The following is a 22,619-nucleotide window of genomic DNA, read 5'->3' on the forward strand; positions in this document are numbered from 1 at the left end:
CGATAAAGACGATGACCGCTCGATCCAACATGGACCTGCACACTCGGTTCATGAGATCCATGAACGCCGCCAATGCATTGGTGAGCCCAAAAGGCATCACCACAAACTCGTAATGCTCGTAAAGAGTTCGGAACGCCATCTTCTGAATATCCTCCTCCCATACCCTCATCTGATGATAGCCATACCTCAAATCGATCTTGGAAAACCAATATGCCCCTGCAACTGATCGAATAGATCATCAATCCTCGACAATAGATAACGGTTCTTCACAGTCAGCTTGTTCAACTCCCGGTAATTAATACACATCCGATGTGAACCATCCTTCTTTCTGACAAAAAGGATCGGTTCTCCCTAAGGAGAACTACTCGGCTGAATAAAACCTTTTCCTAACAGCTCCTGAAGCTGAGAGGATAACTCCTGCATCTCAGGAGGTGCAAGACGATACAGTGCCTTGGCAATCTATTCCGCATCCGAAATCAGATCGTCATAAAACTTCACTTGCCTCGCAGGAGGCATACCCGGTAACTCCTCAGGAAAAACATCGGTAAAATTGGTTACAATAGGAACATTAGAAATGGAAATCGATCCCTTCTTCTCAACCCGAGTATCCATTACATATGCCAGATAGCCCATACACCTATGCTGCAAACTCTGCATCGCCCTGGTTGTAGGATATAAGACTGATCCTGACCTAGTACCCTCACCGTAAATGGTTAGCACTCCTCCACTAGGGACTCGAACCGTCACCATCTGATGCTCACAGTCAATCATAGCCCCAAACCGGCTCAACCAATCCATAGCTACGATGACATAGAAATCTCCCATCGCAATAGGGATAAGATCTATAGGACATCCGACACCAAAAATCTTTAACACACAACCTCGATAGATATCAGTAACGGAAACTGGACACTCATCAGGTACATAGACTCTCAAGGGCCTGATCAAGGCCTCTCGCACAATACTAAAACCGTAACAAAAAGATGATGACACAAAAGACCGAATTGCACCCGATTCAAACAGCACAAGCGTAGTTACAAAATTCACAATAAAGGTACCTACATGATCAATAACAAAAGCAACATAAATAAATTAACAGAATAATAAAGAACACATACTAGCCACAACGTCTGGAGCTGGTCGGGCCTCCTCTGTTGTCAACTAAAATGCACTTCCTCGAGCCCTCGGTGTCTCGACCTTCCTATGTCGGCTATCAGTAATATGCAGGGTCGCGGGGGCCAGATTCTGAACCGCCCTAGACGTAAGCTGAGGACACTCGACCCTCATATGTCCTGTCTGGTTCCAATTGAAGCAAACCTGAAATTCCTGGGGAAATCCCAAGCCAAATGCCCCTCCTTGCCACACAGGCAGCTAGTCGTCCCTGAGCGACAGGGTCCCTCATGCCCTTTGTCGTACTTACCGGAAGTGTGGCCCTTCTAGCCTTAATCTCTCACATGGGTCTCGAGTGCGACTGGCATTGGTCTACAGCTCAGCCAATGTCCGATATAAAGTGTTTGCAACGAACTCATAGATATCCCTTCTCAGATTACTCAGAAACTAACTCACACATGCCTGCTTAGAGGACACGTGCTCAGAAAAAGAACAAGGCCCTGTCATGAAACATGTAACATAAACGTTATTAACCTAGTGTAATTATCGTATTTTGTAAGCTTGTTAGTGAATATTATTGAATATTATATGATTTTGAGCGTTGAGTTCTAACAAGATAGTTTTTACGAGATTTGAAGTAAAACTATGTTTAGAATCATTCGGAAAATATTGGAAGTCTTATGAGATTCCGATCAAAAGTCAACTATTGAAATTAACGAAAATATAAAGTTGGAAATAAGTAAAAATAATGTTAACGAAAATAATGTTATTCGTATGAGGAAGTTATGACTTTTATAAGATTTGGCATAGCAGTACACAACCCGAAACTCGAAATAAAGATCGAGTGATTTTTAGCCGACACAACTTAAACGAGAATTGAAGGTCTCGTCAATAGTAGTAAAACGATAAAAAGACAGACGAAAACGGACATCGGATAAAGAAGTTATGAATTTTTAACAGACTTTTCCTGTCCCGGCCTGTTAAAAATATAATATTAAAAATGAAGTCATAATTAGCCGACGGAGTCTAAACGAAAGTTGTAGAGTATAATCTCACCTACGCCTGGGTATAAAAAACGTCAAAAACGGAGCCAATATGCAAAAGATATGAATTTTTAAATTTTTAAACATAAAATTCGAGACTATCCGAAGTCGTACGCCCAACTTATGAGATTATGCCCAGCGTACTCGGACTAGGTCAGAAGTTTACCACGTCGCCTCTTTCTTTGGACGGAGGACACCTATCTCGCACAATTGACACATCAATGATATGAAGCTTTTACGCCCAACGTACGAGAATACGCTCAGCGTAGAGCAGCAGAAGCCAGTACGCCCCGCGTACCTAAAGATTACGCCCAGCGTAATGATGGACTTCGGTTACTATAAATAGAAAGCGAGACTCTCCAGATTTTGTTTACAAATTTCACACCTTTAGACCCTCCACTTTCTTCTAAGCTATCCAAAAACCCCCGAAACCTAGGGAAACTCCCTAACACCCGACGCACTCGAAGACCCCGAGAAAATAATCTTTTCAGTCGAAACTCTGCCCACGTAAAGCTCGGATTTAATCTAAAATCCCCGGTTTCGTCAAAGAAAGTCATATCTAGAAACGAAGTGCTGCCCAAATCAGCATTTTATCATTCGGTTATTTCACGGTGAGTTCAATATAGGGACAATTGTATGTTATGTGTTATATGTGCAATGTGCTTTCCTGTGTTATTCAAGTAATAGTTTTAATACCTTTGGCCATGTAGAGCATGTCTCGTATCACTTTGGTATTGGCTTAGTGCCTTTTGCCATGTAGAGAATGACTCGTATCACTTTGGTATTGGTATTAAGCCTTTGGCCGTGTAGAGCATGTCTCGTATCACTTTGGTATTGGCTTTGTGCCTTTGGCCTTGTAGAAAATGACTCGTATCACTTTGGTATTGGCATAGGGCTAGGTAGGGTTGATAGCCTGTATAAGCTAGCAAAATGATAACATAAATGGTATTTTCTTTGTCTCTTGGGTTGGAGTTTTTATGATGTATATCATGCTGAAATCATTGTGTCTCATTGATCATAAATCTTTGAATCAAATCATTGTTTCATATGGAAAGCATGTCATATGATACACATATGCCTTTGTTGTTCTTTGTTCCTCTTTGCTTCTTTCATATTAATATACATATATATATATATATATATATATATATATATATATATATATATATATATATATATATATATATATATATATATTTATATATATATGGTATAATGTTATATTGTAAATGTTATTGAACTCACTAAGCGTCACCGTTTATCCATCTCAGTGTTTAACTATTGCAGGTGATAAGTATCCAGAATATACATGTATTGTTGGAATATTTAGAATAGTTAATACTATTACTTTTGTACTTATTGCTTATGTATGTTTACAAATTATAAATTTCTGGGTAGTTATGTAATATATATATATATATATATATATATATATATATATATATATATATATATATATATATATATATATTGTGACAACCCGAAATTTTCATTCCTACAAACTCTACAGTCCAACACTTCAATTAAAAGTCAATTTCATTTCTGCTAATTTTTAGCCGGTTTAAAGTCCGTTTGAGTAATTTTATTAATTATTCATGAATCAAAAGGATAAAAGGAAGTGATTTCTAGAATATCGGGATAACAATGGAACAACCAACACCGTAGTTAGGTGTTCACGGCCAAACAAAGGGAGTTTGGGCCGTGAACTCTATCATGGCCGTGAACTCATGGCTTAGACATGAGTTTACTCCCCAATTAGTTCATTTCTCACTTTCACCCTCAAGAACATTTACCTTTCTCTCTCAAGTAGCATCCTGTTCTTCACCCGATCTTCCGAAAACGTAAGTTTTTCTTGAGTTGATTTGTTGTTATACCCTATCACCTAGTGTTTATACATCATTTCATCCATTCATTATTGATTTTCATTTAGATCTTCAAAAACACCAAGAACACCAAGAACACACACTAGTGTTCTTAGACCTTAAACACCCAATCAAGCTTCTATCTTGTAAGTACACTTGCCCTAGCTTCTTGTGTGCTTAATATGAACTTGATAACACTTGAAATTCACCAAGAAACATAGGATCAAAGGAGTTTACGGCCAAGGGAGGTTCTTGGGCCGTAAACCCATCTAAATGGGGTTAAATGAACCCTAGTCCCTTCCTAAGCCTAGGATACTAGTCTTGATCCTTCCTAGAAGTGTTTAAGAGCTTAAACAACAATCAAAACATGTCCCCATAGGAGTTTATGGCCGTAAACACATAAGGATATGGTCCTTAGGCCGTAAACTCTACAAAGCAGTCTTATTGTGCCCCTAATGCTTTCCTAAGGCTTGGACTTGATCATAGAAGGCTTACCCTTGACTTATAAGACCTTAAATCACACAATGGCACTTAGTACCATGAGTTTACGGCCGTAAACTCATGGTGGAAGTGACCTTAGGCCGTAAACTCCATAAGGAGTGGTCCTTGGGCCATAAACTCCAATGCCATGCCATACAACCTTTCGATGCAACCCTTCGGTACCTATAGCACTTGATCAAGGTGTTTCCTAGTCCCGGAAGGTGTTTCCTTTCATATAGTTGTTTATAAAGACTATATTCATGTCAATATGTGTCCTTATATGTCATTTAGGACTTATTGTGTCTCGGGACTTCATTCGTGGAACTTCTCATCCTTACACGCATACCCGTTTGAATCACCCACATCAGGTGAGTTCATACCCCGTAATGAATCTTTTAACTGTTTTAACTGTTTTAAGGGGGGATACAAGTTGAACACAATGATACTTGTGTAAATGTTTTTTATTAAACATCTTTCAAAATGTTACTTATGTCATTTATAAGTTGTCAAACTATTTCAAAACTCTTTTAAAGTTATGTTACTTTATAGTTATACAAAACTCCGTTTTTAAGGTACAAGCATAACTTAGTAGATAAACGTGTCTTTTCAATAAAAGTCCAAGTAGAACATTAGTAAACTATAATAGGTATAGTTTAGGAGAACGTTATTCATTACTTCTAGTACAATGAAGTACACAAAGAGTCAGTTCACACAGAAGATACAGTGAAGAGAATCAAACAATACCATACAGAGAGAACACACAATTACGAGAAAAAAACAGAACGTACAATATACAATACAAAACAAACAAGTTAGGTTGCTATAGCATGAGAACACATACAGGATCTAATTATACCAATGAATCACTAACTCATTGTTTTAAACAAAAGGTGATAGTTATATTGGGTATACATGATCATATAACTTTAATGTGAATTACACGGCTTGCAAGAATTTGCAGAGGTCGCGTTTAGTACCCTTAATCTCTTGACAGGGAGAGCGTCTAGTAGGCGTTCTAGCCTTCACATTATGACCGTAATAAAAAAATATGTTTTTAGGTTATTAGTACATCCGCATGTCATTATAAACGAAAACCGTGTACTTACATTTCCCATTACATTCATAAAGTGACAGTACCACTTGAAAGTCAAACTTAAACTATTTTTGAGTCAAGATAGTTATAAACTAGGGAAAATATACATTTTTACAAACGACAAAGGGAACAGTCGAGTCTAGCACATAACGGAAGATGGCTTGGTAGACGGTTGCGATTAAAAGATAGGACCATAATGCTAGTCTAATGATTCCTTAATATATACAACACATGATACATATATACCAATAGGGTCCGACAACTAATAGGATGTGTGCTCTCCGCATCATTTCCTATTCCTTTTTGGGTTGTGGGCTTGGAACGGATTCACCCAATCTATTATCTACCCGATTCTATATACATGTATGCTTAGTATACATTAAGTCATCATAAGGGTACCAGGTATGGGTCAGGTTATAGGACACAGAGTCAAGCATAGTTTTTCTAGTACAAAACATACTTTCCAAAATCAGTACTTTTGGTATACAAAACTAGAAACTTCCCAGTAAAGGGTTTAATCCATTTTATTAGACCAGTACAATTTAAAAGACCTTAGGTGAGTAACTCTATAATAACGTAGTTTATACACAATGTTTATATATAAAACTAATACCCAATAGGTAGTTGGATGTGTGTTTTCCGCCTTACTCCCTGTTCCTCGTTGGGTTGTGGGCTTAGGGCAGATTCACTCAATTAACTTTCTATCTGATATTAGGTTATATATAGCAGTATAAACTAAGCTATTATAAAAGTAGTCACTGTGGTCACTATTTTACTATAAGAAATATAGGTTTTCTTAAAGAACTTTTCATTAGATATAAAGGAACCATTACAATTAACTCCATGAGTAACAAGTGAATACACCAGGGTTATATATGACAATGATCTAACAACCAATGGGATGTGTGCTATCCGCCTTAATTTCTGTTCCTCGTTGGGTTGTGAGCTTAGGGCAGATGCGCACAATCGATTGTTTGTTTACTCTGAGTCTTATATAACTTGTACCCACTTAGTACCCATAGAAAGGCTTGTAGTGACATTTTACTTAACTTTCGTTCATGTAGGAAATATATGATTTTCTAGAGGAACAGGCGAACTTTCCAAAACAGAACTTACATTTTCAACACCATTTTACATCTACATTTTTAACAACACTTTACACTTACTTACATCACTAAACTCTTATGAACTCACCAGCTTATTTGCTGATCAACTCTTTCAAATAACTTGTATTCTCAGGAGACTATTAGACAGGTGCTCGTGCTGGGGATTCAGAAGATGAAGCATTATAGCTTCAAGTCTTGTTTTGTTATTTGTGTATGAATTCTATGTTCTGTGAACACACACATTGTAAACACTTTTCTTTCGAAATGAAATGGTTGTTCATTACTTGCTTACCATATACATATCTCGTGATACTAAACATGACGTCCTCCGCCCCAGAACGTTTCCGCCGTTCTTGGTTTTGGGGTGTGACAGATTGGTATCATAGCATTGTTTATAGTGAACTAAGTATATCAACCGATAAAAGATATACAACTATAAATACAATGGGGCTGAAGTGCTATGGATAATGATATATTTTATAGTATAACTACAAGTTATAAAAATATACCTACTTGCTTATACATCTACATAATAGAACTAGTGTCACGAGGAGAACAGAACTAAAGTATTTAAAGGTTGGGAACTGTCGTCAACCTGAACAGTTATGTAATCATAGCTAGGATCAATATAGCCTGATCAACTATATTCATTTGAGATGTGACCGACATGTGTTTGGAAATCATGGGGTGTTGCAACAGTGTTAAAACTTACCAGAACACCAGAACAAGTACATTCAGAGTTAGAATACTATAGGAGTATTTTAGTCCAGATAAATATCTTATGTGAGAACTTAAAAGACCCTTGCGGATAGGTCTATAATTTTGCAAAGTATATTCCTAAAGTTTTATATATAATCAAGATCTTATAGACTTAGAATCCGTGGCCTACGCTTCGCTATCCATTCCTTTTAAGGGTGTAGTTTTGGTGTAGGATCACTTATTCGAAGGTCTATTTAATCTTCAATTATATAGAAACTTGTGTACCTTGTAAAATTATAGGAAGAGTCCGTAAGGATCACCCCATAAAGTTACCTTAAAGCTCATAGATTCTTTAGTCACTTTCATTCTCGCACGACAGGCCCAGATAGATGTAACCACTTCCTCGTAGTAGACAACAGAAGAGTCCAGGAGGAACAAGAACAAGTTCATGAGAAGTTTTCAAGGAGAGATCAACTGAAGTAACCAAAACGTCTTACACGTCACACTAATAAATATTAATCCTGTTAATTTGTTGAGCGAGTGGAAACACTGCTCACATTACATATGTTAGGATTATTTTCTTACATGCAGCTGGTAACAGTTATTCAGGAAACAGATATTCATTCGAGGATAGTTATTCCAAATTCATAGAGTTTATTAGGTATAGACTCATTTATGAATTGTTTCTAGAACCCTGTGGAAGTCAGGACCCGATACATCCAGAACTAGGATAACCTTGTCTTTTCAGCTTTCGACTTGTTTCCATTGCTTTAGACTTATTCCGTCTCATCTTTGTATTCTTTTAGCAACGATGCCTCCTCGCAAATCAAACAGATGCACGACCCCGATAACTCCAATACCGCCTCCTTCGCAAATCGATATGGCAGCTATAAACGCTGCAGTGGCTGCGGCTGTGGCAACAACCATGGCTCAATATCACTCCATCAGTACCAGCGGACGTGAAACGCCTACTGATTCTACTCGAGGTGAGGTCCTCGTGTGCTCGAGAGAGTTCTCCTACAAGGATTTCACCAAATGCCAGCCATTGTCCTTTAATGGGACTGAAGGAGTCATTGCCCTCATGCAATGGTTCGAGAAAACAGAGTCGATCTTCGAAATCTGTTTATGCCCAGAAGGAAGCAAAGTGATAGATGGACCAAGTATGAATCCGATCATGAACAGAAGGGCAAAGTTGCCAAGTCTACGAATGGGTATTCTGCCAATCAGAAGAGAGCAACCCCAGTAGTAATGCTAAGAGAGCTAATTTCGGGACGAAATTCCATCTAACGCGGGGATGATGTGACAACCCGAAATTTTCATTCCTACAAACTCTACAGTCCAACACTTCAATTAAAAGTCAATTTCATTTCTCCTAATTTTTAGCCGGTTTAAAGTCTGTTTGTGTAATTTTATTAATTATTCATGAATCGAAAGGATAAAAGGAAGTGATTTCTAGAATATCGGGATAGCAATGGAACAACCAACACCGTAGTTAGGTGTTCACGGCCAAACAAAGGGAGTTTGGGTCGTGAACTCTATCATGGCCGTGAACTCATGGATTAGACATGAGTTTACTCCCCAATTAGTTCATTTCTCACTTTCACCTTCAAGAACATTTACCTTTCTCTCTCAAGTAGCATCCCGTTCTTCACCCGATCTTCCGAAAACGTAAGTTTTTCATGAGTTGATTTGTTATTATACCCTATCACCTAGTGTTTATACATCATTTCATCCATTCATTATTGATTTTCATTTAGATCTTCAAAAACACCAAGAACACATACTAGTGTTCTTGGACCTTAAACACCCAATCAAGCTTCTATCTTGTAAGTACACTTGCCCTAGCTTCTTGTGTGCTTAATATGAACCTGATAACACTTGAAAATCACCAAGAAACATAGGATCGAAGGAGTTTACGGCCAAGGGAGGTTCTTGGGCCGTAAACCCTTCTAAATGGGGTTAAATGAACCCTAGTCCCTTCCTAAGCCTATGATACTAGTCTTGATCCTTCCTAGAAGTGTTTAAGACCTTAAACAACAATCAAAACATGTCCTCATAGGAGTTTACAGCCGTAAACACATAAGGATATGGTCCTTAGGCCGTAAACTCTACAAAGCAGTCTTATTGTGCCCCTAATGCTTTCCTAAGGCTTGGACTTGATCATAGAAGGCTTATCCTTGACTTATAAGACCTTAAATCACACAATGGCACTTAGTACCATGTGTTTACGGCCGTAAACTCATGGGGGAAGTGACCTTAGGCCGTAAACTCCATAAGGAGTGGTCCTTGGGCCATAAACTCCAATGCCATCCCATACAACCTTTCGATGCAACCCTTCGGTACCTATAACACTTGATCAAGGTGTTTCCTAGTCCCGGAAGGTGTTTCCTTTCATATAGTTGTTTATAAACACTATATTCATGTCAATATGTGTCCTTATATGTCATTTAGGACTTATTGTGTCTCGGGACTTCATTCGTGGAACTTCTCATCCTTACACGCATACCCGTTTGAATCACCCACATCAGGTGAGTTCATACCCCGTAATGAATCTTTTAACTGTTTTAACTGTTTTAAGGGGGGATACAAGTTGAACACAATGATAATTGTGTAAATGTTTGTTATTAAACATCTTTCAAAATGTTACTTATGTCATTTATAAGTTGTCAAACCATTTCAAAACTCTTTTAAAGTTATGTTACTTTATAGTTATACAAAACTCCATTTTTAAGGTACAAGCATAACTTAGTAGATAAATGAGTCTTTTCAATAACAGTCCAAGTAGAACATTAGTAAACTATAATAGGTATAGTTTAGGAGAATGATATTCATTACTTCTAGTACAATGAAGTGTTGGGTTATGAACATTCTAACACTCCTAAGTGTACATGCAACCCTAAATACCTTGGATCAATGTTTTCTCTATTATACATACAATTATGAACATCCAAGGTATTATCCTAATCTAGCATACAAAATAATAAATATAACTAGATAGAATACATACCTCTTTGATGTAGAATGTCTTCATGAAGCTTGAGTGCCTAGTGCCCCAAGTGTGACACCTCAAATGGTTCACACAACACCAAATACACTTGGAATCACTTGAGAGAAACTTGAACAATCCTTGAAATCGTCTAGCCCTCACACTCACACATTTGTGCATGATTTCTTGAGCCATGGGATTCTTTTATATGGTGGCTATTAGGGTTACACCATGTAACTCATAACTTTACCCATTCCTTATGCTCCATGGATTTTAACCTCCATGGAGTATCCATGGGTCACCCCATGGACTTAGTCCAACATAAGGAATCTTGGATCACAAGCCCACATATATAAGAATGAATGATTTACACAATCAACCCATATATTTAATTAGTCTCCTTTTGATCACTTAATTAATTCCAAATTAATTCTTGATCAATACTAATTAAATAACCTTATTAATATATTAGAACTTATAATATATTAACCAACCTTAAGTGTTATTTCTCTCATTATAGTCTATCCAAATGCATGATGCCATGCAACCCAAATGGACCATGTCGGGTCGGGTCAAGTCTTACCAATTATAGTTATGGACTTAGACATTAATCCAACAGTCTCCCACTTGGATAAGTCTAAAACTATTCTTGCGTATGACTTCAAGAACCGACTGGCAATCGTAGCTCTCAAAAGCTTCCGTCGAACTCTGACCTTGCCGATGATCTCTGACCTTTGTCAATGTCTTGTCCATTAGATAAGGGATCATATATTCCTCCATTCTAGATATCATATGGACTGAGACATGGATTATCAATCATTCTCTCTGTCTATTTGTTGTTTCCCGATTTCCGATTCATGATGACTGACTGGTTGAACAAATCAAATCAGTCCTGGCTTGGCCAAGCACTCACATGTATCATCTTTAAATCATCGAGGGGCCCACAGATATCGCTTTTATCCCGAAGGTAAAAGGAATGGATAAACTTCGACTCATATGTCTTGTTCTACTACTTGTTGAATCATACACAAAGGCACGTTTTATAACATCGAGTTACCAATGCGTTTTCGTGCAATCAATGTATAACCAACTCATAGTAACAACTCATATCTCTAGGTTTGAAGAATATAAGATATTATCGTCTCATGATCACTCGTGATAAAATCCATGAAGTGATTCAAATGAGCGTGGGTTGAATCCAATACTCAGAACTTATAAGCACTCATGAGTGTTGTAGCACCACTTTGTCCACCAACTTGGACCTCTACAAACCAACCCTTGACAGTCTTGATTCATATCTACTTCCAACATATGACCGACTGTGGATGGTTTGAATAACTTAATCATTCAGGAAGAGCGACTTACTTATTCTGGAAGTCAAAACATGCAAAGTGAAACACAAGAATAAATGAATCAAATATGGTATCAAACCCTATGAATATAAATAAACACTTTTATTTATCACCATACTGATTACTCATTATTCATTGTTTTGGTTTTATCAACTTTATACTTGAATTTAAAACAATAGTTGTCCCATGCTCCAAGCATGTACACTATGTTTTCTAAACACTAGTCATGCCATACACCAAGTATGCATACTATGTTTGTCTATGATCTTTACTTTGTAAATAGATCAATTGAACATCACTCCAATGATCCTCTTTTCACAGTCCCAAATCCTTACTGCAAATGCAAGAATTCCAAATTCATGCCATTTACTGAAATCTGTTAGATTCTAAACTTATATGCATTGATCCTCTTAATGATTATGCACGAAGTCAGAAAGACTTGACAACAATCATTACAGAGCATTCCAAAGGTGATCAGCTCCTTGGAAACATCCTTCTTTCATTAAGTTTCCTAATCTTACACAAATTGAATAATTTCTAACTTTGAGACATTTCCATATTCCATTTTGACTATCACTTCTGAACATGAGTTGCCTCCTTACAGATTATGTCAATATGGTCCTTCCAGAATTAACATTATACTTCCAACTGTCCTTGAGCAACCAATCTTTGGTAAACCTTAGATTGTCCTCGACCATTGCTTAATCATTTTAGTCATATCCAATTCTAGACCTTTTCCCTTCATAATGCCCCAGGCATTTGGAAAATTTTAGAAAGGATGAATATAGCACATGTAATCGATCCTATATCTGAAGAATATGGGACACGATTCATGATGTCTCACATAAAGACTAAAGCAGTCTTTTGCTATAATATTTCCATTTCAATTTGCCAAGTTCTCAAAATTCAGATTATGAAAAGGGATGTCGTAATCATAATCGAATTTTAGAACGCAAATAATGGACCCATATATAGAATTTCCTTATGCTGAGCCATTCCAACATGAAATTCATATACATATCCTTGATTAAATACGATTAAAATCTCAATCTAAGCTTTTAGAATTGAAATGAAGTATAATTTCCTCTCCCTTAATTATAGCAAAACAACTTTTTCAACCCCTGCAACCTCATGAATTGAAACTTTTGTTTTCTATAATTAACATTGCTAACTTGCAACCTTTGTCATAATTATCATGCTCCCACTAACATGATGATTATTAGCATAACACTTATGCTCCCACTAGCTTTGACATGTACTCAGAAATCAGCTGACTTTCTTACCAAAGTTCAGATTTCTGATACTAGATTGTTTTGATAAAACTTTATCAAAATCATACACCTCTCTTAGATAGCTCACATGTGTGTCTAAACAATTTTAGAACTATGAAAAGGGATGCCGTAATCATAGTCTCAATTGTTTAGACCTTTGCCACTTCTCACAAGTCCATGTTAGTGTGCCGGTAAACCACACACGCTCCACTAACGACTTTGAGAATGCAAATATCACAATTGCTATCTAGCTAAAATCTACTTAGTGAAAGTGTTTCCTCACCATCATTTTCATGAATCGGAGAGAAACCTTATGACACTTAGATTTAATAGTGTATGTGTTCTTATCCATGTGAATTTGTCAAAACCATAATCACAAGACAAGGTTAGTGACAAATCCAAACTCATATTAATTAAACTTGTGCAATCTTAAATTCTTGCCATTTGGCAGCTCAAGTGCCTGCCATTGCTTCCAAGTAGTTGTGCAACCAATTGAGAAGTCTCAGAACTCCTATGCAAGCCAACTTGAATAGGCACAAAAATTTCAACACGATAGGTTATAAACCTCAAGTTGTGTGCTAGTGAAGGACTTTAGGTTTTATTCTTGATTAAGTCTTGAAACTTTCAAGAGCTTTAAGACTCCCACTGTCCTCTTGACATATAAGACTCCCTTGGTCAAATATTCAAGAGATAGTGCAGATTCTTTATCAAGACTAACACTTTACACAATTGGCCTAAGTTGGTCTCTGTTTTATCCAAAACATCACAACTTACCAATTTCAAATGTACAAGAGTAGATAACCTTTTACTCTTACATTTGACTAGTGTTAACAAACCCTCTTTAAGATATGTCACTCAAGTTACAGTCTTGGAGTATGACTCTAAGAATTGTTTTGGAACGAAGTATGACTCATCTTTTTGATTTAACCATTTCAACAATTCATGACTCCTCTTCTTAGTCATAAGAATGCACTAAGATGACTTTAGAGGACCAATTGTGATATGGTATCTTAATCACTAAGATGATCATAAACATGATACTAAAGTACTCTCCCATCTTTTCAGATTTGAGAAACTTTTATCTTTCTGCCATACTTTGATTCTTCTTATTCGTTCTGTCTCACATTGAAACTTCTCCAATACTACAGACTTATACTTAAACTTATAAGTATAACCATATTTACTGAACTTAAGTAAATCATGACGAATAGTCTTCTTGATCTTTTGTGGTGGACTTGACCAGTGCACAAGAATGTGTACTCGATCCCTTAGTCCTTTCCTTATTCACATAAGGAATTAGTCTTAATTTTCCAAGCTGAAAGTTCTCATTCATCATACTATACAACTTGCATGATTCCAAGTTTCGGTCCAATTGAACCTTGGGTGATGAGAATCTTTCCTTATTTGGTAATATTAGACACTACCACAACCGAAAGAATCAAATCCATTTTTCCAATATTGCTATCAATGGAATCTTATAAGCAACAACTTTTCACAAATGTCATTGTAAGGATACTTAAAATAAATAAAATCAAAACCTTTTTCTTTTATTTTAAAACTTTGCGGAAAAACTTATCCTTACAATCTATATGAAAACCTTGTTGTTATCTATTCCTAAGCAATATAAATATCATAACTCTTAAGTAATAGCCCAAAATTCTGATCACCGAACCATGCGATTGAAATCCATCTTCGCGATCAGAATCAGCATGTACTTAATAGAGTTAGACAATGGACTTTACCTGAAGTAGAGCCAAACTTATTGACTTTAACATCCTTAGGTAAATTTGGCAGCTTCGTAACCAATGCCCCTTCCTTTGGCAATAGTTACCTATGGACCCTTGATAATGGGACTATCTCAGACTTCGCCTCTCTCTTTACCATTGGGTCAACCAAGTTGACTATGGCCGATCCCTTTCCATTGGGAAGAGAGAGCTTTACTGGATATCCAATGTCATCATTGTCAATGTCCATAGCGTTTTAGGAAGTTGATCTTAGCAAATAGATAAGATCATTAAGGGTCTTGTCTTAGTCTGTTTCATAGGATTCCCAAAAGAACTCACTATGTGACTTAGAAAGTAGTTGAGCCACCAACTTTCTCAAGAATTTGACACCCAACTCTACCGGCTTGTCAATATGTGACTACATCTCCAAGATGTGATCACACCTAGACCTTGCCTTGCCAATAGGGCTTGAGTGACCTTAAACTTTTTAGGAACTTGTGGGTTAGGGAGAATAATTGGAGGAGGTGAAAGAAGTATGATCTCCATGGGACATCATATTCATTTAGGAAAGCTTGTTTCAAGAGATTTGGGAAGATCATAAATGTCTAGACCAGACATCTTTTTGGGAGATATTCAAGATAGTTGATTTAAAGTCCTTAATATGACACCCAATATGAAATATTAAGGCTAGGACCCAACAAACAATTTTATAACTTAGAAGAGGGATGCCGTAATCCAAGCTATAAAATATTTGAAGGTAGGTGAATGACGATTCACCAATTTCCACCATGAAAAACGAAATAATTTATTAGGTTTTAATTGGATTTGAAAGTCCTAGATCTTTGAGATTCATAGAACTGTTCAAAGGCATGTTTCAATCTCGAGTGTGCCCTTCAGGTTTTGTGACTGGGATGCCGAGGACCACAAAACAAGGTGTAAATAACCATGCAAATATACTTGGTACCCTTAATATTTACCCCTTAATCACTGTGCCGGTTAACCACACACGCTCCACCGATACTATGATAAATATTAAGTTACCCTTTGCCTACCTTGTTAAGTCCAGGTTAGTGTGCCGGTTAACCACACACGCTCCACTAACGGTTTAAACAAAGTGCAAAGTGTAATTTCATGGATTAGCACCTTATTCACATATTCCTAAGTAACTAAGATTGGGAATTTATAAGTGTTTAGTTACTTAGTATTTATCATTACTACTTTTAATGAAGGGAGAATTATAGTCCTTGTCCTACCCGTTCGGCTAACGACCCTCCACCAGTCAAGGAAGCGGTGGGTGAGAGTGGACACCCATTAAACTACCATTTTATAGGCAGTAACCTTATACCCCCCTTATAGACCGGCTTCGTGAATGAGGCCTACTAACGGTAAGACTGACTTGCTCTTATACATATATTTAAATATTATTAACTTATAATATTATAAAGTATAAGGGTTTAATTTTAACTTTTAAAATTCTAAGGGCTAACTTGGAATTAAAGTATTCAAAAGTGAAAACTTTTCAAATTCCAAAACTTGAGGGCAAGTTTTGAAACTATTCAAAACTAATTAATTCCATAACTTATGTGTTTAAAGTAGTTCTAATTAAAAAAAACTCTTCAAGTTCCATAACTTGAGGACAAGTTATGGAAGACTTTAAACTAATAAAAGAATGTAACTTTTCTTTATTTTTGTAACTTATGGAACTAATTAAGGTTACACATTTTATCATTTAATGAAGTGACTCTTGAACCTCCATAACTTGAGGACAAGTTATGGAGTCATAAAACCATTTAATGAGGACAAGACTCTTCATTTTTGTAACCTTTGCCAACTTTTATGAGTTTTATGATTCTTAAATGTGACTTTTCATATAACTTGAGGACAAGTTACAAAAACACACTTTGGAATCAACTCTTAGATTAAAATGGATTGAAAACAACTATTTCACACAACTTTTCTATTAATCTAAGAACCTCATAAGAACAAGATAATTCAAATCATCAATCTTCAAGAAATTAGCATGAACATACAAACTAATACAAATCTTGAAATTATGACAATTATCTTAGAAATTGGATTAGCATGAACATTACCACATCAAAAACAAGTTTATAAGTCCAAAAACATCTTAGGGTAATGTTCCTAGTCCAATTCCAGCCAAAACAATCGAATATATGCATCCAACTAGATTTTTCAGCTACTTTTGCAAGTATAACAAGAAAACAAGCCTAGGCTCTGATACCACTGTTGGGTTATGAGAATTCTAAAACTCCTAAGTGTACATGCAACCCTAAATACCTTGGATCTATGTTTTCTCTATTATACATACAATTATGAACATCCAAGGTATTATCCTAATCTAGCATACAAAATAATAAATATAACAAGATAGAATACATACCTCTTTGATGTAGAATGTCTTCATGAAGCTTGAGTGCCTAGTGCCCCAAGTGTGACACCTCAAATGGTTCACACAACACCAAATACACTTGGAATAACTTAAGAGAAACTTGAACACTCCTTGAAATCGTCTAGCCCTCACACTCACACATTAGTGCACGATTTCTTGAGCCATGGGATTCTTTTATATGGTGGCTATTAGGGTCACACCATGTAACTCATAACTTTACCCATTCCTTATGCTCCATGGATTTTAACCTCCATGGAGTATCCATGGGTCACCCCATGGACTTAGTCCAACATAAGGAATCTTGGATCACAAGCCCACATATTTAAGAATGAATGATTTACACAATCAACCCATATATTTCATTAGTCTCCTTTTGATCACTTAATTAATTCCAAATTAATTCTTGATCAATACTAATTAAATAACCTTATTAATATATTAGAACTTATAATATATTAACCAACCTTAAGTGTTATTTCTCTCATTATAGTCTATCCAAATGCATGATGCCATGCAACCCAAATGGACCATGCCGAGTCGGGTCAAGTCTTACCAATTATAGTTATGGACTTAGACATTAATCCAACATGAAGTACACAAAGAGTCAGTTCACACAGAACATACAGTGAAGAGAATCAAACAATACCATACAGAGAGAACACACAATTACGAGAGACAAACAGAACGTACAATATACAATACAAAACAAACAAGTTAGGTTGCTATAGCATGAGAACACATATAGGATATAATTATACCAATGAATCACTAACTCATTGTTTTAAACAAAAGGTGATAGTTATATTGGGTATACACGATCATATAACTTTAATGTGAATTACACGGCTTGCAAGAAATTGCAGAGGTCGCGTTTAGTACCATTAATCTCTTGACAGGGAGAGCGTCTAGTAGGGGTTCTAGCCTTCACATTATGACCGTAATAAAAAAATATGTTTTTAGGTTATTAGTACATCCGCATGTCATTATAAACGAAAACTGTGTACTTACATTTCCCATTACTTTCATAAAGTGACAGTACCACTTGAAAGTCAAACTTAAACTATTTTCGAGTCAAGATAGTTATAAACTAGGGAAAATATACATTTTTACAAACGACAAAGGAAACAATCGAGTCTAGCACATAACGGAAAATGCCTTGGTAGAAGGCTGCGATTAAAAGATAGGACCATAATGCTAGTCTTATGATTCCTTAATATATACATCACAGGATACATATATACCAATAGGGTCCAACAGCTAATAGGATGTGTGCTCTCCGCTTCATTTCCTGTTCCTTGTTGGGTTGTGGGCTTGGAACGGATTCACCCAATCTATTATCTACCCGATTCTATATACATGTATGCTTAGTATACATTAAGTCATCATAAGGGTACCAGGTATGGGTCAGGTTATAGGACACAGAGTCAAGCACAGTTTTTCTAGTACAAAACATACTTTCCAAAATCAGTACTTTTGGTATACAAAACTAGAAACTTCCCAGTAAAGGGTTTAATCCATTTTATTAGACCAGTACAATTTAAAAGACCTTAGGTGAGTAACTCTATAATACCGTAGTTTATACACCATGTTTATATATAAAACTAATACCCAATAGGTAGTTGGATGTGTGTTTTCCGCCTTACTCCCTGTTCCTCGTTGGGTTGTGGGCTTAGGGTAGATTCACTCAATTAACTTTCTATCCGATATTAGATTATATATAGCAGTATAAACTAAGCTATTATAAAAGTAGTCACTGTGGTCACTATTTTACTATAAGAAATATAGGTTTTCTTAAAGAACTTTTCATTAGATATAAAGGAACCATTACAATTAACTCCATGAGTAACAAGTGAATACACCAGGGTTATATATGACAATGATCTAACAACCAATGGGATGTGTGCTATCCGCCTTAATTTCTGTTCCTCGTTGGATTGTGAGCTTAGGGCAGATGCGCACAATCGATTGTTTGTTTACTCTGAATCTTATATAACTTGTACCCACTTAGTACCCATAGAAAGGCTTGTAGTGACATTTTACTTAACTTTCGTTCATGTAGGAAATATATGATTTTCTAGAGGAGCATGCGAACTTTCCAAAACAGAACTTACATTTTCAACACCATTTTACATCTACATTTTTAACAACACTTTACACTTACTTATGTCACTAAACTCTTATGAACTCACCAGCTTAATTGATGATCAACTCTTTCAAATAACTTGTATTCTCAGGAGACTATTAGACATGTGCTCGTGCTGGGGATTCAGAAGATGAAGCATTATAGCTTCAAGTCTTGTTTTGTTATTTGTGTATGAATTCTATGTTCTGTGAACACACACATTGTAAACACTTTTCTTTCGAAATGAAATGGTTGTTCATTACTTTCTTACCATATACATATCTCGTGATACTAAACATGACGTCCTCCGCCCCAGAACGTTTCCGCCGTTCTTGGTTTTGGGGTGTGACATATATATATATATATATATATATATATATATATATATATATATATATATATATATATATATATATATATATATATATATATATATATATATAACTTTGTAAAAACCTCGTTAGTCGGTTTGTATCCAGTATTTTGTAATAAGACCATATATGTAAAATATGTTTATGAATATGCATGTAGCATGTTTGGAGTAATAATGTTAAGTATGAAAGGGGTCTTTCAATCATGGTATCAGAGCAGTAGTTTAAGTGAGCTAAATACCACAGACTGCCATTTAGACTTAAACCGTTAGAAGTTCAATATATGAACGGACTCATTGTGAGTATATGGATACAAACCATAGGAAAGACTTAAGTAGAGTATATGCCTTAATTAATATTATATGCTAATTGAATTGTTCATAGCATGCCTTAGATTGAATACCTCACTTGCTATAGTGTGCACTAGCGTACTTTAAGGGAAATGCCTTATATGCTAAAAGATTAATAATATGCTCGAAAGCGCGAGCACGACTTGGAGATACGTGATGCCACTCTTTCTCTTCTGAAGCATCCATGTGTCGATAGAACTGTTTCAGTTTCTTCTATTCCATCGGCTCGATCTGATCCTAGCAGACAAGTACAATCTCATAATACCTTTCGTGGCCGGGGTCGGTCACAATTTTTTTTCTCTTCAGTCACCATCATGTAGGAAATGTGGGAAGAATCACCAAGGTCAACGCAGAACAGAAATGGACTGGTGATTTGCTATGGATGCGGAGAAACGGGTCACACGAAGCCCGTTTTTCCGAGGAAGAATGTTACATGCTATGCTTGTGGTGTTACTAGCCATAGGAAACGTTTCTATCCTACTCTTATTAGCCAAATGGCGGGAAGTCAAGCTTTCATTCAACAATCGATGTGTACTTCAATTAAAAAGGAGGAGGTGCAAAAATGTCACACCCCCAAACCAGAACGGCGGAAACGTTCGGGGGCGGAGGACGTCATGTAAGTATCACAACACATTCAATATAGTAATCAAAATACAAACAACCATTGCATTAATAAGTATAAGTTTTACATAAGTGTTTAAACATTACATATTCAAACATCAAAGTAGATACAGTAGAAGACAAGAGTCGTAGTACGGTACAAGGTAGTCTTCTCAAAAGCTTCGGGAGTGTACCTGTCTACTGGATTCCTGAGAATATAAGTTATTTTGAAAGAGTAGATCAGCATTTAAGCTGGTGAGTTCATAAGTATTTTAGTTATATAAAGTATACTCTAAGTTCTTGGAAAAGTTCTCTGGTTCCTCCAGAAATTCCTATATTTCCTGATGTGATAAAATGATAACCTCAATAGTTCCCTCTGCAATTACTTAGTTTATACTAGTTATATATAACCTAATATCGAATGGACAGTTAAATGGGTGAATTTTCCCAAAGCCCACAACTAAACAAGGAATAGGAAGTAAGGCGGAAGTCACACATTTCACTGTCAATCGGATATTACTTATATATAACTCTGATGTATAAACTAAGGAATTATAGAATTAGCCACTAAAGGTCCTTTATGTTAAAATAGTTTAAAGAGAGTGAATGACTAAGTTCCATCAGATAAGTAGTTTTAAATCCCAATAAAACCGTTCTGATAAGTAGTTTTAAATCCACATAAAACCGTTTCTGAATAGTAGTTTTAAATCCCCATAAAACCGTTTCTGAATAGTAGTTTTAAATCCCCATAAAACCGTTTCTGAATAGTAGTTTTAAATCCCCATAAAAGAGTTTATGAATAGTTGTTTTAAACCCCATAAAGTCGTTTCTGAATAGTAGTTTTAAATCCCCATAAAACAGTTTCTGAATAGTAGTTTTAAATCTCCATAAAACTGTTCAATTTTATTTATGGAAGGAGATTAATACAATAGTATTTCTTAAAAATAAACTACCGATGAATAACTACCCTAATATTAACCTGGTTAATTAGGGTTTAAAATGTGATAAAGTTGTAACCATGCTGGACTAGAATGAACACGACGACCTACTGGTGTCGGAACTTAATATGTGACATTTGTCACCCCATGGATGGTCTGCCGGACTGTAGCTAGCAGTCGGGATGTGGGATTTTCGGTCCTGTATAGATCTATACACACAATGCCTGCTCTCCCTCCAGGAGACTCTGGTTACAAGGATGTAACATAGCAAGTATTGCTATGTACTTAAGACGTACCATCACATTTTAGTTTGAGTAAAGATTGAATTATAACCTTTTCTTGACAAAGTAATTTAGATCTCGTATACTTATCTAGAAAATAGATTTCTCGTTGTTTTCATAAATTATACCTATTATAATTTATACGTTCTATCTGATTAGCATGATCTATCCTGAAAGTACCCATTTGCTCAGCATGATACAAAGGTAATGATACCGACTAAAGTAACCTTTTATATTTCCATATGTATAATATAAATAATTAAGAAGGAAACGGCCTTCGGACAAATAACACCACCTTAAGTCCACATCCAAACAAGGAAAAGGAAATAAGACAACTCATTAGTCCTAAGCCTTTTAAGTGTTATTTATATACTTATAGAAATATGAACATGCTTTTGACAATTATAAATTTAAAGAGTTATAAACACATTTAAAAGAGTTTATCGGTATTTTGAAAAGAGTATATATGATTTTGAAAAGAGTATACATGACTTTAAGTCATTTTGGAAGCATTTGATAATCTTTTATTATAAAAAAATAATTAAAAGCATAAGGAAATCGTTTATGTGATTGATATCACATGTAATTATTAACACAATTAGCTTGTGTTCAACTTGTATTCCCCCTAAAAGGCATTTAAAACCATTAAAAAGGTAGATTATAGGGGTATGAACTCACTTGATAAAGTGGTGATTCGGGCAGCACTTCGTTCCTAGAAAAGGCTTTACTGCTGAAAACCGGGCTTTGATAGGGTCGGGTTTAGAAACCTAAAGACTCTTTTCTTGCGGACTTCTGGCACCTCAGGATGTTCTTCAAGTGTT

General features: G+C 36.0%; 1 protein-coding gene across 1 annotated transcript in view; it reads right to left on the minus strand.

Moving 5' to 3' along the window:
• Window positions 1-459: 459 nt before the first annotated feature.
• Window positions 460-22,619, minus strand: part of LOC145115903 (uncharacterized) — a 168,052-nt gene continuing 145,892 nt past the window's right edge. Inside the window, exon 2 of the mRNA XM_079052261.1 lies at window positions 460-1,058. Within this exon, the coding sequence (XP_078908387.1) occupies window positions 460-1,058 (599 nt within the window). The remainder of the gene's footprint in view (window positions 1,059-22,619) is intronic.

This window comes from Lactuca virosa, chromosome 5 (genome assembly GCF_052849685.1).
Source record: "Lactuca virosa cultivar CGN04683 chromosome 5, Lactuca_virosa_CGN04683_v6, whole genome shotgun sequence".
In the NCBI taxonomy this organism is placed as follows: domain Eukaryota; kingdom Viridiplantae; phylum Streptophyta; class Magnoliopsida; order Asterales; family Asteraceae; genus Lactuca; species Lactuca virosa.